The sequence below is a fragment of the Lissotriton helveticus genome, chromosome 7, assembly GCF_964261635.1.
Source record: "Lissotriton helveticus chromosome 7, aLisHel1.1, whole genome shotgun sequence".
In the NCBI taxonomy this organism is placed as follows: Eukaryota; Metazoa; Chordata; class Amphibia; order Caudata; family Salamandridae; genus Lissotriton; species Lissotriton helveticus.
The window spans coordinates 1,252,809,219-1,252,827,534 of NC_136068.1; the positions used below are offsets into that span (position 1 = coordinate 1,252,809,219).

At 47.0% G+C, this 18,316-nt stretch overlaps 1 protein-coding gene across 3 annotated transcripts in view; it reads left to right on the forward strand.

Moving 5' to 3' along the window:
• Positions 1-18,316, forward strand: part of LUC7L3 (LUC7 like 3 pre-mRNA splicing factor) — a 381,484-nt gene that overhangs the window by 188,397 nt on the left and 174,771 nt on the right. For all 3 annotated transcript variants that reach the window (XM_078654427.1, XM_078654426.1, XM_078654425.1), the window contains exon 7: positions 10,762-10,923. In XM_078654427.1, coding sequence (XP_078510553.1) covers positions 10,762-10,923 — 162 coding nt within the window. The remainder of the gene's footprint in view (positions 1-10,761; positions 10,924-18,316) is intronic.

The window sequence follows — 18,316 nt, forward strand, 5'->3', positions numbered from 1 at the left end:
GATGTCCAACCGACCATCGTGGACTCAGCAAAATCCTTAGGCATAACACTTGACACCAACCTCAACATGCAGCAGCATATCAGAAAAGCTACTTAGGGGGCGAACGTCCAAATAAATACCTTGAGGAAACTGAAACCCTTCCTCCCAGCAAAAGACTTCCAAACAGCAGTACAAGCTCTAGTCATCCCTCGCATAGACTACGGCAGCGTGGCCCTCTGCGGCCTCCCCTAACGACAACTGCACCCCTCAGAGCGTCACTAAATGCGGCAGCAAGACTCATCACTGGATCAAAAAAACATTTGCATATCTCCCCTGACTTCAAATCCTTGAACTGGCTGCCTCTTGAAGCCAGAATACAGCTGAAAATTGCCTGCATGACTCACAAGGCTATACACCTAAAATCACCCAGCTACCTCACTCATAAGTTGACAATTTCCGGCGGGTCCAGAACTACCAGGAGCACAAACAATCTTACAAACGCTCCTTCTCTGGAATGGCGCCCAGGATCTGGAACGCACTTCCTCCTGAAACGAGGCTCATCTCCTCCTCCCTTCTTTTTAAGAAAGAAGTCAAAAATATCCTTATGGCTAAATACACTTGAACAATTCGTCTGATTTACATTGCGTCGAACAGTATTACCAGTATTTTATTATGATATAGCCTATATATGCCTATGCACGTGTGTTTTGACTTATATTAGTCTAAAGTGCTTAGATCCTTTGCTCCCTCATATCAGTTTTTTCTCTATTTCTGTATTATTTACATCGTTTTGATGACCTACGCTCCAACTATGCCTTGCTACCTCATACCTGTATTATACGTAATATTTTTGCTATGTACATGAACTTGATGATCTACCTCCCTACTATGCCCCCTTGTTCCCCTACCCACCTGCCTGTGTAAAGCGCTCTGTTATCTGCAAAGATCTTGTTCGCGCTATATAAAACTTTCAAAATAAAATAAATAAATAAAGTCTGAGGTACAACAGAACATACTTGCACTTCCATTTGATTGCAAGCAACTTGTTGGCCCTCAAGTAAACTCCCTACTTGAACGACATTAAAACGTCCAAGGCCGTGGGAGCATTACAGACCAGTGGCGTCACTGGGGTTGGTGTCACCCGGTGCGGGTAACTCATGGTGTCACCCCCTCACGACTTACCGCATGGACCACCTCTGTCGGCAATGTATGGCGCTAGGTACTGTCTTAATCCCGCTAGCTCCCTCTCTCTGTCTAGCTCCCTCTAGCTCCCTCTCTCTGTCTTACTCCCTCTAGCCCCCTCTGGTTCCCTCTCTCTCTGTCTTACTCCCTCTGGCTCCCTCTGTCTCTGCCTTACTCACTCTAGCTCCCTCTCTCTGTTTTGCTCCCTCTAGCTCCCTCTCTTACTCCTTCTAGCTCTCCCTCTCGCTGTCTTACTCCCTCTAGCTTCCTCTCTCCCTGTCTTACTCCCTCTAGCTCCCTGTCTTACTCCCTCTAGCTCCCTCTCTCTGTCTTACTCCCTCTAGCTCCCGCTCTCTCTCTCTTACACCCTCTAGCTCCCCCTCTCTTTTTTACTCCCTCTAGCTCCCTCTCTCTATTACTCCCTCTAGCTCCCTCTCTCTCTTGCTCCCTCTAGCTCCCTCTCTCTGTTTTACTCCCTCTAGCTCCCTCTCTCTCTGTCTTGCTCTCTCTCTCCCGGTCTTACTCCCTCTAGCTTCCTCTCTCTCTGTCTTACTCCCTCTAGCCCCCTCTCTCTTACTCCCTCTAGCTCTCTCTCTCTTACTCCCTCTAGCCCCCTCTCTCTGTCTTGCGCCCTCTAGCTCTCTCTCTCTCTGTCTTACTCCCTCTAGCTCCCTCTCTCTCTGTCTTGCTCCCTCTCTCCCGGTCTTACTCCCTCTAGCTTCCTCTCTCTCTGTCTTACTCCCTCTAGCCCCCTCTCTCTTACTCCCTCTAGCTCTCTCTCTCTTACTCCCTCTAGCCCCCTCTCTCTGTCTTGCGCCCTCTAGCTCTCTCTCTCTCTGTCTTGCTCCCTCTAGCTCCCTCTCTCTCTTTTACTCCCTCTAGCTCCCTCTCTTTGTCTAGCTCCCTCTAGCTCACTCTGTCTTACTCCCTCTAGCTCCCTCTCTCTGTCTAGCTCCCTCTCTCTCTGTCTTGCTCCCTCTAGCTCCCTCTCTCTCTGTCTTACTCCCTCTAGCTCCCTCTCTCTGTCTAGCTCCCTCTCTCTGTCTTACTCCCTCTAGCTCCCTCTGGTTCCCCCTCTCTCTGTCTTACTCCCTCTAGCTCCCTCTCTCTCTGTCTTACTCCCTCTAGCTCACTCTCCCTCTGTCTTACTCCCTCTAGCTTCCTCTCTCTGTCTTGCTCCCTCGAACTCCCTCTCTTACTCCTTCTAGCTCCCTCTCTCTCTGTCTTACTCCCTCTAGCTCCCTCTCTCTCTGTCTTACTCCCTCTAGCTCCCTCTCTCTCTCTTCCTCCCTCTAGCTCCCGCTCTCTCTCTTCCTCCCTCTAGCTCCCTCTCTCTCTCTTACTCCCTCTAGCTCCCTCTCTCTCTGTCTTGCTCCCTCTAGCTCCCTCTCTCTGTTTTACTCCCTCTAGCTCCCTCTTTCTCTCTGCCTTGCTCCCTTTAGCTCCCTCTCTGTCTTACTCCCTCTAGCTTCCTCTCTCTGTCTTACTCACTCTAGCCCCCTCTCACTCTTACTCCCTCTAGCTCCCCCTCTCTCTCTTACTCCCTCTAGCCCCCTCTCTCTCTGTCTTGCTCCCTCTAGCTCTCTCTCTCTGTCTTACTCCCTCTAGCTCCCTCTCACTCTGTCTTGCTCCCTCTAGCTCCCTCTCTCTTTCTTACTCCCTCTAGCTCCCTCTCTCTCTATTACTCCCTCTAGCTCCCTCTCTCTCTGTCTTGCTCCCTCTAGCTCCCTCTCTCTGTTTTACTCCCTCTCGCCCCCTCTCTCTCTCTGTCTTGCTCCCTCTAGCTCCCTCTCTCTGTCTTACTCCCTCTAGCTTCCTCTCTCTGTCTTACTCCCTCTAGCCCCCTCTCTCTTACTCCCTCTAGCTCTCTCTCTTACTCCCTCTAGCCCCCTCTCTCTCTGTCTTGCGCCCTCTAGCTCTCTCTCTCTCTGTCTTACTCCCTCTAGCTCCCTCTCTCTCTTTTACTCCCTCTAGCTCCCTCTCTCTGTCTAGCTCCCTCTAGCTCACTCTCTCTGTCTTACTCCCTCTAGCTCCCTCTCTCTGTCTAGCTCCCTCTCTCTCTGTCTAGCTCCCTCTGTCTCCCTCTCTCTGTCTTACTCCCTCTGTCTCCCTCTCTCTGTCTTACTCCCTCTAGCTCCCTCTCTCTCTGTCTTACTCCCTCTAGCTCCCTCTCTGTCTTACTCCCTCTCTCTGTCTAGCTCCCTCTCTCTGTCTTACTCCCTCTAGCTCCCTCTGGTTCCCTCTCTCTCTGTCTTACTCCCTCTAGCTCCCTCTCTCTCTGGCTTACTCCCTCTAGCTCACTCTCCCTCTGTCTTACTCCCTCTAGCTTCCCCTCTCTGTCTTGCTCCCTCTAGCTCCCTCTCTTACTCCTTCTAGCTCCCTCTCTCTCTGTCTTGCTCCCTCTCTCTCTGTCTTACTCCCTCTAGCTCCCTCTCTCTGTCTTACTCCCTCTAGCTTCCGCTCTCTCTTACTCCCTCTAGCTCCCTCTCTCTCTAGCTCCCCCTAGCTCCCTCTCTCTCTGTCTTGCTCCCTCTCTCTGTTTTACTCCCTCTCGCCCCCTCTCTCTCTCTGTCTTGCTCCCTCTAGCTCACTCTCTCTGTTTTACTCCCTCTAGCTCCCTCTTTCTCTCTGTCTTGCTCCCTCTAGCTCACTCTCTCTGTTTTACTCCCTCTAGCTCCCTCTTTCTCTCTGTCTTGCTCCCTTTAGCTCCCTCTCTCTGTCTTACTCCCTCTAGCTTCCTCTCTCTCGGTCTTACTCACTCTAGCCCCCTCGCTCTTACTCCCTCTAGCCCCCTCTCTCTCTGTCCTGCTCCCTCTAGCTCTCTCTCTCTGTCTTACTCCCTCTAGCTCCCTCACTCTGTCTTGCTCCCTCTAGCTCCCTCTCTCTCTCTTACTCCCTCTAGCTCCCTATCTCTGTCAAGCGCCCTCTAGCTCACTCTTTCTGTCTTACTCCCTCTAGCTCCCTCTTTCTGTCTAGCTCCCTCTCTCTGTCTTGCTCCCTCTAGCTCCCTCTGGCTCCCTCTCTCTGTCTTACTCCCTCTAGCTCCCTCTCTCTCGGTCTTACTCCCTCTAGCTCCCTCTCTCTCTGTCTTATTCCCTCTAGCTCTCTCTCTCAATCTAGCTCCCTCTAGCTCCCTCTCTCTCTCCTACTCCCTCTAGCTCCCTCTCCCTCTGTCTTGCTCCCTCTAGCTCCCTCTCTCTGTCTAGCTCCCTATAGCTCCCTCTCTCTTGCTCTCTCTAGCTCCCTCTGTCTCCCACTCTCTCTGTCTTACTCCCTCTAGCTCCCTCTCTCTCTATCTTGCTCCCTCTAGCTCCCTCTCTCGTATTCCCTCTAGCTCCCTCTCTCTCTGTCTTGCTCCCTCTAGCTCCCTCTCTCTCTATCTTACTCCCTCTAGCTCCCTCTCTATCTGTCTTACTTCCTCTAGCTACCTCTGTCTCCCTCTCTCTGTCTTACTCCCTCTGGCTCCCTCTCTCTCTGTCTTTCTCACTCTAGCTCTCTCTCTCTCTGTCTTACTCCCTCTAGCTCCCTCTCTCTGTCTTACTCCCTTTATCTCCCTCACTCTCTGTCTTACTCTCTCTAGCTCCCTCTCGCCCTTTGTTACTCCCTCTTGCTCCCTCACTCTGTCTTGCTCTCTCTAGCTCCCTATCTCTGTATTACTCCCTCTAGCTCCCTCTGTCTCCCTCTCTCTCTTACTCATCTGTCTTCCCTGGATTTGTATAAACAAGAGTGCGAGCAACAGAAGGCACTTTAGTGAAGAGCAAGCTGAAATGTGGAGCTGGTTCACTGGAAAACTGAAGACTGCAAGATACTGAAAAATAGGTAACCATGCACCCTCAGGTGAGCTAGGCTGCTATAGAGTTGCCTTGTGAGCAAAGAAAATTGTAGTCAAGCATTGCAGATCTCCTGCGAGACGCTGGCGAGTGCGAACAGCATGAGGAACAAGCTTGCACAGGGAGCGACAGTAAAGGTGAGAGCAGAGGCGAGGCTGCAGGGCAGATTGGTGTCACCCCATGTGTTGGTGTCACCCGGTGCGGGCCGCACCCCCCCGCACCCCCCTAGTGACGCCACTGTTACAGACCTCAGCACGAAGAGGTACTTTTCGTTGCTCACCATACCGTGGAGCAGCAAAACCGTCATCCACATACACCTTTACATCTTACCAACATCACCAATCACAAACCTCTTCGTCTAGGGGATAGTATAGGGGATCCTATAGAGGTAACCATTTCAGAGGAAAAGGAGGCTTCCCCAAATCCACCACCACAAAACCATGACCTACCTACCATCCAACCCTCCCCACTACGATCACACAACAGCTTTTGGATGACACCTTCAACAGTTTCTTCTTGTCTGGACGTCCATCACTTCCGACCAGTAGGTGTTTGATTTTATCCAACGTAGTTATTGCCTGGAGCTCACATCCACACATTCCACCTCTCAATCATAAACTGTCCACAGACCATCACCAACTGCTCAGAAAGGACCAATAGAACTTGGGCCTCTACAAAACACAAAGTAACCGTGGTCTAGTCTATATACTTCATAATACCCCAAAAGGACAAATCCCTAAGCCCAGTCCTGGACCTAAGATCCTGAAACAAGTACATCCTACCAGAGCACTTTCATATGGTCACTCTGGAAGATGTCACCACACTACTTCTAAAGGGTGACTTTATTGCAGCATTTTACTTAAAGGACGCGCTTATTTCCACATACCTATTCACCAAGCACATCGCAAATACTTCAGGTTTGCGTTTCAAGAACAACACTTTCAGTTCAAAGTGCTTCCATTCGGGGTTACTACAGCTCCACGGGTATTCACAAAATCTCTAGCAGTAGTAGCAGCTGACTTACGAAGTCAAACATGTTTTTCCATATCTAGATGACTGGCTCATAAAAAGCTATTTTCAAAACACTCAAACAACAATAAACCTTCTTTACAAACTAGGTTTCACTATAAATGCAGCCATTTGCGACCCTTGCAAATCCAGCCTTACCTAGGAGCTATCTTCCACTCACACAAGGGATATGCTTACTCAAATGCAGCAAGGATTCAATCCTTCTAAACACTTATTCCACAGTTTCAGCCTCACCCACATCTACCGGTGAGAACTGTTGTGCACCTCCTAGGGACTATGGCATCATGCATAGGTATAGTACCCCATGCTAGACTCCATATGCGTCCATTGCAACAATGTTTAGCGAGTCAGTGGCCTCAAGCGGATGGTCAGCAAGAGAATCTAGTGTTGATCAGCCGTCAAGCGTGACACGCTCTGCAGTGGTGGAATTCCCACAATTTCCTAAAGGGACGGCCTTTTCTAGACCTAATTTCACAGAGAAACATCACAACAGATGCATCACTATATGGCTGGTGAGCGTCCTCCAAATAAATGACTTTGCTGGGACTCTGGACACCCACTCAGACTCTTCTCTACATTAGTTGCTTAGAGCTGCTAGCTGATCATCTAGCACAGAAAGCATTTCTACATCGCCTGATGGGCAAGGTGATTCTTATCAAAACAGATAACATGACTACCATGTATTATCTGCAAAGACGGGGCGCCAAATCACTCAAGCTATCTCGCCTATCTCAAAACATTTGGATGTATGCACTTCCGCACAACATTCACCTCTTAGAAGAGTGCATGCTGGAAGTGGGTAACCACCAACTTGCAGATCTTCTCAGCAGAATACAACAACAAGTTTGAGTGGGAGATCACATTCTTCCAACAGTGGGGTCAACCACATATAGACCTATTTGCAACTGCAGGAAAAGTAAAATGCCCAAACTTTGCCATCATGTTCCAACACCCTTAGTCCAAGGGCAATGCAATATGGACGAGTTGGTCAGGGATATTTGCATACACTTTTCCACCTCTCCCATTGCTTCAGTTTCTGGTATGTGAACTACGGCCAGACAACTATGGCTCACCACACTTCTAGAAGTATAAGTAGTCTCATGTCAGGTGCTTTCCAACTGGCAGGACCTTCTAACACAACACCAGGGAGCGGTAAGACATCCTAATCTCAGGTTGCTCAAACTTGTGATCTGGTTCATGAGGTATTATAATTTGGATATATAAACTTACCTCTGCAATGTATGGATATTCTAAAAGAATCCTGGAGACCCACATCTAGAGTCTGTTATGCAGCAAAGTGGAAACACTTTGTCCACAATTGCCATTCAAAGGGTATTGACACTTTAACATCACTACCTAAATATATTGTTTGTTACCTGTTGCATTTACAAACCTCCGGGTTAGCTTTCACTTGCATAAAAATACACTTAACTGCAGTTCCTGCATATCTACAAAATAGAGAACACACCTCTATTTTCAGTATTGCTGTAATCAAAGCCTTTTTACGGGGACTTAAGTAATTCTACCCAGTCTCAATTACTCCCGTTAGGAATCTCAATGTCCCCTCCAATACCTTTCATGCAAAGTTGCATTTCTCATTGCAATCACTTCACTCCCACATATCAGTGAGCTTAAGGTATTAACTCTATGAATTTGTTTTTTTCGAAGGCAAGGTGGTACTACACATCACCCCAAAAGTTGTTTCACAATTTCATTTAAACCAATTTGAGTTGCCTGTATTCTTTCCTTGACGCGATTCAGTTGCAGAAATAGAATTACACACATTAGATGTGAAAAGGGCACTTGTGTATTGTATTCATAGATCTGAACCATTCAGAAAGACGCAATAAATCTTTCTTGCATTCAACAAGTGACACAAAGGAAGAGCAATTTCTAAATCAGACATTTTTACGATGGATTGTAAAATCCATCCAAACCTGTTATGCGAATGCATAACGAGCTCTACCTATTGCTCCAAAAGCTCATTCTACTCCCAAAAGGGAGCCACTGTGGGTTTCCTATGCAATGTACCCATGGCGGGCATATGTAAAGCAGCTGCATGGACTACATAGAAAACATTTACAAAACATTACTGTGTACATGTCATGGCCCGTCAGCAAACCAATGTGGGCCAAGCGCTTTTCACACATTATTTCAAACAAATGCACTCTACACAGATTAGCCACCTCTTTGGGAGGAGAACAGCTTTAAAGTCTATGCTAAGCATGTTTATTTACAGCCACATGTGCAATCAAACTGTCAATGTTACTTGCCTTGTAAGCATCTGTGTGTGGCATGTAGTACTGTAAATTGACATGCGCCCACCCTCTTCTCCGGAAACCTGGAAGGGTTGCATTTAACTACATTACATTATATTTGCATGGTCTCCTCACTAAGATACATCATCCTTTACACTCTGTCCTCACCCGTCAAGCAGAAAAACAATCTAACAATGGAGTTGAGGACCATGCAAGAGGAGTCACTGCACCTCGTGACTTGAAAAGCTTCTTCGAAGAAAAATAACTTCCGATCCCAACACTCGATGGCAGTCATATGCTAAACATGTGAATCTACAGCACTACATGCCACAAACAGATGCTTACATGGTAACATTCACCATGTATTCCACAATACACCATTGAGCCTAGTTTTAACACAAAAATGGATATGAGGCCTTACCCCATACTCTGCTCCCGAAGGGGTTTCTCAAATTTGCTAAAATCACTGGTATCACCACCAATAATTTTTTTTAAGCCTTTTGATAATATTGAACGAATGTATCAGGCCAGAACATTGCTCTGAAAGGTGTTCTTCTATGGACCCCAGGGTAGTTCTCCATGAATGAATGAATATTGAATTCATAGAGTGCAAACTTAGCCCCAAGGCGTCAAGTCGCTACAGGAGAGAATAGAATGATCTGCTCAGACTGATATTTGTGTGAAGAGCCAGGTCTTCAGAGCCCTGCGAGAGCGGGAGTAGGACGCTTGTCCCGACAGATCTGGGAGGGAGTTCCACAGCCTAGCAGCAGCAAGGGAAAAGGCCTTGCCTCCCCATCTAGCCTTCTTGAACCTTGAAACTATGAGAAGATTTTTGTTAGCCGACCTAAGTTGCTTGCTGGGAACATAGCGCTGAAACAGCCCTTTGATGGTGTCGGGGCCTAGGCCATATAAGGCATTGTGGGTCCATGTTGCGCTTTTGTTTGCAGATCAATGTCTTGGTCACAGTATGATATTGAAGGGCGTGGTCAAAGTCATGATTTTTACAAACAATTGCAGTTATTTAATTAAATTTGCCTCCCCTCATGTCCTTAAAGGCTAAGTGTTTCCTGAAAGTTTGTCGTTCTAATAATTGGGTTGTGGCCTAAAACGTTTGGTAAGCCCTGATTTAGACAATTAAAATATGTCTCCCTGTTACAGTAGTAACCTTATCGGTGGGAGGAGCTGCTTAATGGGCATTTCAGGAGAGAAGTGTTCCCTAGCCTTGTTGGAATTGCCTGCTTTTCAGTGTGTTATTGAATATATTTTTGTAAATGCGGATTCAAATATCGCTGGCAATACCTCGTACCCTCTGGCAATTGTCATTTGATAATATGCCTTACTGTCTATATAAACTTGATACAATGTTTGTAAAATGTTAAGATCATTATGCATACATAGAACTGGTTATTTAATTGGTTTTAATTTATGTTTACGCTTGTACCTTGCTCTTGCTAGCTTCATGTATGTGGCATAACGGGATATTATCGAAGCATTTCATTCTTCTGAGCCTATGCACACTAATAATATAACACAGTTTGTGTAAGGTAACATTTATTGTAGGCAACCCTTTGATTCATGGCTCTGTGACTTGCAGGCCTCATCAGTAGACAAATCACGTATTATATTTCACAGAACAGATATTATGTACTCTATCGCCACTTAAAAAAAATATTTCCCCAAATCTGCTGTAATACACTGACATGTCTTCCAACATCATATGCCAGACAAGCATTACGAGAATATAGTTTCACAACTTTCAGCATTAGAAGCTCTTGTGAAGTGTATATTAACTTCACTCTGCGCGTAATGTAAAGTCCTGTCAAATGCACGTTTGCAAATAAAATTGTACCAAGCAGAGGCTTGGTATCCAGTAGATAAAACTGCTAAGCCCTGTTGTTAATACATGTTTTCTAATGATTAAGATGTTGAGGTTAGTGCTGTAGCCTTGAAGGATTTGTGATGCAAATCCACTTTTACCTTAATGCAATGTCAACAATTACATAGTGTTCGCTAATCTGTGTAAAGCACAGGAATATATAAAATTTCTGTAGTGCTAGATTTTCAGTTTTCACACCCCTCATGAAAAATCCCATTGTTTGACCATGAGTTGACACGAGTGCATCTAATAAGAGGCATGCCTTAGGTTCTAGCGGATGACCTATTAGATAGACATCCTTAAAATATGGGAAACAAGCTGTTTTAGAATCCGACTACAAAATGGTACAACTATGCAAAGCATGTGCTTCTATAATAGGTACCTAAATGCAGCACATGTGCTAAGTAAAAGTGCATTTTCCGTATGTGGTATCTATCTTCCATATGTGCATATTGTTTGCGGTGGCACAGTTTTTTTTAGCATGGTCACCATCCAGCGTAAAAGTCTATAACTTTGAAGTGGCTGTCGAGTAACGCACAGAAACTGGCTGCTAAATGTGATGGAGCTGCATGCTAAAGTACTTAACTGATTGTTTTTTTTATTTCAGACAATTGAAAGCTTTGCAGTCCAGGAAAAGCAAATGGAAGTATGTGAAGTGTGTGGAGCCTTTTTAATTGTAGGAGATGCACAGTCCAGAGTAGATGACCATTTGATGGGAAAGCAGCACATGGGTTATGCCAAAATAAAATCCACTGTTGAAGAGTTAAAAGTAAGCCTTGTTTAACTATATTGTGATTAAGTTGTCCGCTTTTTCATGTTTTATGGCATATACCCTATTCTTTAAGTCTTACTAAAATGGAAAGAGGGGTTCCTTGTGTAACTGAATAACTAATAAGTAGGCATTGAGCATCTATTGCCACAGGTGTGGATCGGTAACCCAGTGAAAGAGGGAGAAAGATAAATTCCCGGTACAGTTAAAACCTAACCTTAAAGCACTTTCATCATTGATGCAAACCTTTGCCTAAAATATATTTATTTTTTACATACAGTCCCGTCCAAAATAAAGACAATCCATAATTACAGTGAACTGTTTGGTCAGTCGTTAAATGTATCGAAATACATAGAAAGCAACAGTTACTGATAACGATTAAATCCACTAATTGGGACCTGTTTTATTAATGCAGCCCAGCATCCAAATCACAATGACTAGCACTGTCAGTTGATGTAACTTTTTTTAATCTATCTGAGCAAGGAACCCTGTCCTGTTGTTACGATGTTAAAAGCCAGTATTTTTCTGCTAGACTGGGCAAGTTTGTCGCTCGAGACAGCTGCTATTCAGCGTCTAAAGACGTGAGTGAGCACTGTGAACTTGCCCAGGGAGGACTCTCCCGGCTTCCAGAGAGAATCAAACACGATATAAGAGGACTTTACCGCTGTCCTCAGAATACGGATATTCATTTGGAACAGCACAGAGACTAGCAATTTAACCTAATTTTGCGGGAACCACCCATTAATTTTTTTAAGGAGATATCAAGAAGGCGGTTAATCTGACAACGGATCATCGCCCTGTACTGTACGGATCTCATGTTATGCCACAGACTTATTATCTCTGGAAGGACTCTCCAGGGAATAGCGTTGTACACATTGCTTCATGGACATAGGGAGACCGAATGCTTTATATTAAGAATTGCAAGCACACCTGGATAATAAGGACCTTTTTCAAGATCCCAGCAATTTAAGAGTCTTAAAGTTTTGGGGAGACACCTCCTACCCCAAATGTGGCAAAACATGAGGTGGCTAAAGCTTACAGGATTGCCTAAAGAAGAGGTCCAAGCACTGGAAAATAAATCGGTGTCAAGAACTGTTCTTCTCTTTGTTTTATACACTGTTTTGTATACCAAGTTATTATATAATCACGAGTTCCTCAAACTGTTGAAAGAAAGGCAGGCTTCCCACATGCCATGAATTCGAAAGCTCCTTTTCTAAATCACCCTCTCCCCGTTAATAAGCAGTTTTGCAGCGTGAATCTTTCTGGATTCACTATGCTGTGCATTATTCCGCGGTCTTGTGGTTGGGTCCGGATTCGTAGTCTTTTCTTTGTTTTTTTTTTTTTTTTGTAGCCCAGGTGGGCGTCGGCGTCACACCCCTTTGGGTGTATTTCCGGTGACGTCGGCATGCTTCCTGCGGAAGCTCCCACTCTTGGGCGCCATCTTCAGATTCTTTTTTTCCGCGGTCGGGTCTGGATCGTTCCCGTTTGGGCTCCAGACATTTTTGGAGAAAGAAGAAAGAAAATACAGAAAAGATGAGGAGAAGTCATCTGAAGACTACAGGGGACTTCATCGACGAAAAGCCGGCGAGGAGAGGGCGTTTTTCATCGAGATCATCGACGACCGTCGACGAACACGCGACCAGAGAGGCCCTGGACGCTCGATGATGGACAACACGCCGTTCAAGTTCTGCTGTAACTGCCACCACAAGTACGCGCCGAAGGACCAGCACCCGGTATGCAACCTTTGCCTACCGGTGGACCACGAAAGCGGAGACTGCAACGCCTGTTCCGCCTTCGCCCCGAAGACCCTTCGTGTGAGAGAGAGGCAGAGGGTAGCACACGCCACCCTGCAGGGGAAGGCCCCGACTCCGTCCCTCTACGAGCTGGGGATGTCCTCCGAGGAAGAAGACAACGCTGCCGCCGAAGACGACAGCTACACGGTCGTAGAGACCGATTACACGAAGACTTCTGACAAGGTAGGAGACTCTTCGGCCCCCAAGAACCCGAGAGACTCTGAGTCTAGAAAAATCGAGGGCAAGACCCCGAAAGCGCCGACGCCAAAAAAGGTGGCGTCCGCGACTACTCCCAGGCCCAGCGGATCCTCCGAGAAGGAGTCCCCGGCGCCGAGGGCTGCTGATCAGCAGAAAACGTCGAAAATCGTCCCCGAAAAGGATCGATCGACGCCGAGGGAGAAAGACCCGAAACTGACGACGACGACCAGAGACCCAAGATCCGGTCCGACGTCGAAAACTTCGACGCCGAAAGGTACGGCGACGAACCATCCGCCGAAAAGAACGGCCGACCCATCCGACGCGGAACACGCGGCAGAGATGGAGAAGAAGAGAAGGCGCCTCGAGGCCGAAATGGAGAACATCATGCAGCGGAAGAAAGATTTCGATGCAAAGATGAAGGCCTTCACGATCCCTCACAAGACCAAGCCACCGGTGGTGGAGGCAGCCGAGGAGGAGGAAGAGATCGCCGAAGTCGTCGAGGAACAAGACCAGGACGTCGAGGTGATCGACGACCAGGAGGAGTACGAGAATCCCTACGATAGTTACAACTATGGGGAGGAAGAAAGCAGGACAGACGCAGACTCGACACCCTCTGACCTACAGGAGGTAGATTACATAGATGTCGACACTGACAGCCCCGAGGAGGTGGTCGACACTTACCCCTCGAAGCCCTCGCCGCCGGACGACATCGGGGCCTACAACTCGGTGATACAGGCTGCCGCAGCAGCTTTCAAGCTCAAGCTCGACGAAGAGAAGCAGAAAGCAGACTTCCTTCTAGAAACATTGCTCCCAACACAAACGAGGAGCCAGTTCCTTCCAATGCTCGAGAGCGTCTTGGCTCAGGGGAAGGAAGCTTTCAGGGAGCCCGCAACATGCAAGGCAGTAACTCCCAGAACTGAGAAGAAGTATGTTGTATAGTGTATTTTAATCTCCCTATCTGTCATCTATCTTCTCATGCTTTCCAGCTTGCCTGTATTTAGAATGTTATAGATGTCATAGAATGCTTGCTAGAGATGGGTCTTCACTTGGTGATGGAAGGCTGAGCATCCAGGAGGACAGCTCCTGGTGGGGCTAACTATATTATTTATTTAACCATTTAACTACCATCTTGGTTCATCTATATCACCTGTAACTTCAGCTACAATAAATGATAACTTGGAACTACACCTTGACTCCATGAAGATTATTACATTATTACATTGGCGACGTTTTGGACTACAAACCCTGCGTGGATACTATTTTAAAGGATTTCTACATTGATTTTTCGGATTCAAAATCTTCAACTACATCTAAGAACTCTAACTCAACAACTAAGAACCCAAGCACTCAATTGCAACTCTACATCTTGGCTGCCCCTGCCCCACCAGTGACCAACTGCCAACGGTCAGCCTCACCTGGGCCTGCCAACATCAACTTAAGCTTGGTGAGTTCTTATTTCAATTTTAAATTATTTACAGCTGCACATGATTTTAAAAACGCTACTTATATAAAAAAGCTTTCTCCTGATTGAAAAGAGACTGCCTTACAGTGCTTAATTACCCTGCTGATTGAAAAACTACATGCCATTATTTTATAAACTACTACCACAAGCCTGTTCCTGCTTTAAAAGTTAATTCAGTTTACACTGTACTGTTTAGTAAACCTACAGTGTACCTTTCAAGGAGACAATAATTAAATGAAAACTACACTAATTTTAAAAGCTCCTGTGTAAAAGTCCGAAGACTGCTGCTACTTAAAGAGTTAACTTTACAGATACCAGTTCAGTTTAAAAAAAATAAAATAAAAAGCGAAAAGCTTCATCATTGCACCCGCCCGAGTTATGGGTTCCTATCTGTTACCATCTGTTATGAGTGTGCCTTTTTCCGACCCTGCTTGTCAGCTAATTGCAGATTTGTGGGAACAGCTGAAACAAATGAAAATATTAAGAGAGCCTTTGACAGACTTCGTGATTTATGTTTCCTGTGTACGACATGACATGGAGGATGAAATTGCTCTTCAAACGTTTGGATTACGAAATGTGTTTATTTTAATTAACAAATGGAAAAGCTTTACTTTTACCTTGCCGGTAAAACTCAGCAGTTCAACCGTCATGTGTTCATTTAAAAGAGGCACCAGCGCGTGCATCCAGCACATTCATCTTGCGTGCACTCTCATGAAAATTCTTTCCTATTATAATGACGTGCCTTTAACGTCAATGTCACTGCACTACAATTATAAAGTACATTTTCCTGCCTTCAACCACCCGGCACGACATGAGAAAACGTACTGCCATCGTCACCTTCAAAGTGCATCTTCCTTTCAGCACGTCATCTGCACCTCTTCCGGATGAGTTTTCCTCGGTCCAGTTTATATGTTAAAGTTTAGTTAAATTCAGTGATGCACGAAGTAAAATAAATAAGCATAACAAAGTACAAGCATGCCACTAAGGACCCGGCCTACATTCAGGGCACGGTCTCCGCAGACTCCATTATCACGGCCACAGCAAGGAGGAGGGCTAACGTACCCACTACCTCGGGCCCACCACCGGATAAGGAGAGCAAAAGGATGGATCTGGTGGGCAGAAGGATCGAACGGAATGCCGCGACCCACTGGCGCATGGCTAATTCCAACGCCCTGATAAACAGGCACATGTACCAAATCATGGAGGGACTGGGGCACTTGGTGAAGGACTTGCCCCAGGATGCCAGACAGAAAGCCGAAAAGCTGGTTGAAGAGGGAAAAAACGCGGCAAACTCTTGCCTTAAGACGGCCCTGGATGGGGCAGACACCGCCAGCAGGCTCATGATGATGGGCGTCACGGAAAGGAGGCACGCCTGGCTCAGGATATCCGGTTTCAAACCGGAGGTGCAACACAGCATCCTGAACACACCGTTCAACGGCAGCACGCTTTTCGGATCAACAGTTGATGAAACGCTCAGCCAACTGAAGAAAGATAACGAAACAGCAAGATCCATGGGAGCATTGCAGTTCAGAGGGAACAAGAGGGGCACCCCGTCACGGAGGCCCGGCGGGAGAGGCGGAAACCAGCCAGGTACATCACACCAGGCTTTCCAGCAAACGCACCAGGCAGACTCGCAGACTCAGCAGGGTCATCAGAAGCAGTCCTGGCAGTACCAACAAAGAGGCCAGTCCTTTCGAGGGAGAAATGGACGTGGACAAAATAGAAGAGGGGGGCAGCAGCCCACCTCCAAGTGACTTCAAAAAAATCAGTGTGCCCGCCCACAAAAAAGACCCCAGGGGGCAGCACGTACAGATGGGTCAAGACAAACTAGACACCTACGACCACATGACACCAGTGGGAGGAAGGTTAAGATTCCACCTCCAAGAGTGGAGAGAAATCACATCAGACAAATGGATCCTCAACATTATCCAATTCGGATACTGCATAGAGTTGGAGGGGAGGCCAACAAGCAGAAAACCAAAAAGAAAGCCACTAGCAAGCAAGCAGCTGCAGTGCCTTCAGGAAGAAGCAAAAGAACTCCTGCAGAAGCAGGCCATAGAACGGGTACCCTTCAAGGAAAGAAACACAGGAGTATACTCAACGTACTTCCTGGTACCAAAAGTAGACGAAACAATGAGACCCATTCTCGATTTACGGTTCATGAACAAATTCATAAGAACGCAAAAATTCAAAATGACCTCCCTGCAAGAGGTGCTCCCACAATTGCAGATCGGGGACTTCATGGTCACAATAGACCTCAAAGACGCATACCTGCACATTCCAATGAACAGAAAGCACAAGCACATGCTCAGGTTCACCGTCGGAGAAAGCCACTACCAGTTCACGACACTGGCCTTCGGTCTAAAATCAGCACCAAGAGTTTTCACAAAGTGCCTCGCAGCAGTCGCAGCGAGCCTAAGAAGGCAGGGGATACACGTATACCCTTACCTGGACGACTGGCTGGTGAAAGCAAACTCATACCAGAAATGCAAGCTGCACGCACATACAGTGACAAGCACGCTCATAAGCCTGGGGTTCTCCATCCATTGGAATAAATCATCAATGGAGCCAGAACAAGTGAAGATCTTCCTGGGAGCACAGATCAACACCTTACAGGGCAAGGTGTTCCCCAGCGAGAAGAGGGCGAGGGCGCTGGTGAAGGAAACTCGCCTCTACCGGAAGGGACAAGCTCGGACAGTGAGGACTGCGAGCAAGATCATGGGGATGATGGCATCATGCATCCACCTGGTACCGAATGTACGACTCCACATGAGACCCATTCAAGAATGGCTACAGGAGCAATGGTCACAAGCTACAGGCAGTTGGGAGGATCTAGTGGTTGTAACGCACGCAGTGCAGAAGGAGATGACATGGTGGACCATGGAGAACATAGCAAGGGGAAAGCCTCTAACGCCCCCAACGCCAACAGTGACCATCACCACAGACGCATCCCTGAAGGGATGGGGCGCTCACATGGAGGAGCTCAAGGTGAGGGGTCTGTGGACACCAACAGATGCGACAAAGCACATCAATTACTTAGAATTGAAGACAATCTTCCTTGCACTGAAAGCCTTTCAAACAAGACTGTACAAACACAAGGTGTTGATACAAACAGACAATACCACTGCGATGTTCTACATCAACAAGCAGGGGGGCACACAGTCAGCCCCGCTTTCAACGCTGGCGCAGGAGATATGGAGATGGGCCATCCCTCTCAAGATAGACCTGCTAGCCATACACCTGCCAGGGAAGGACAACATACAAGCAGACTGGCTCAGCAGGCAGACATCGGCATCCCACGAGTGGGAGCTCAATGCTCAGGAGACAAGGCGCCTATTCGACAGGTGGGGAACTCCATCGGTGGACCTGTTTGCCACACGCCAGAATGCAAAATGCCAAAACTTCGCATCCAGGCAGCCCGAGGAAGGATCACTAGGGAATGCCCTATGGATAGATTGGTCAAGGACATTTGCCTACGCCTTTCCCCCGATACCACTGATGCACAGAGTACTGAGCAAATGCAGAGCGAGCAACATGACACTGATACTGGTCGCACCACAGTGGGCGAGGCAGACATGGTATTCGCAGATCATGGAGATGACACAGTGTGCACCCCACAGATTCAGCAGGAGGAAAGACTTACTCTCCATGCAAAACGGAGAGGTGCTCCACCCAGAGCCAGAGAACATGAGCCTAGTAGCGTGGCTCCTGAGGACATAGAGTTCGCACATTTAAGATTGCCAGAAAGTACCCTGAGGGTACTTCGGGAGGCAAGAAGACCTAGCACTCGGAAGTGCTATGTTGCGAAATGGAAAAGGTTCACAATATGGTGCAGACAAGAAAGACTTCACAATAAAATGAAGGACTCCACAGTGCTAAAGTACCTGACGCACTTGCTAGAGAAGAACCTTAGCTCATCCTCCTTGAGAGTTCACTTGGC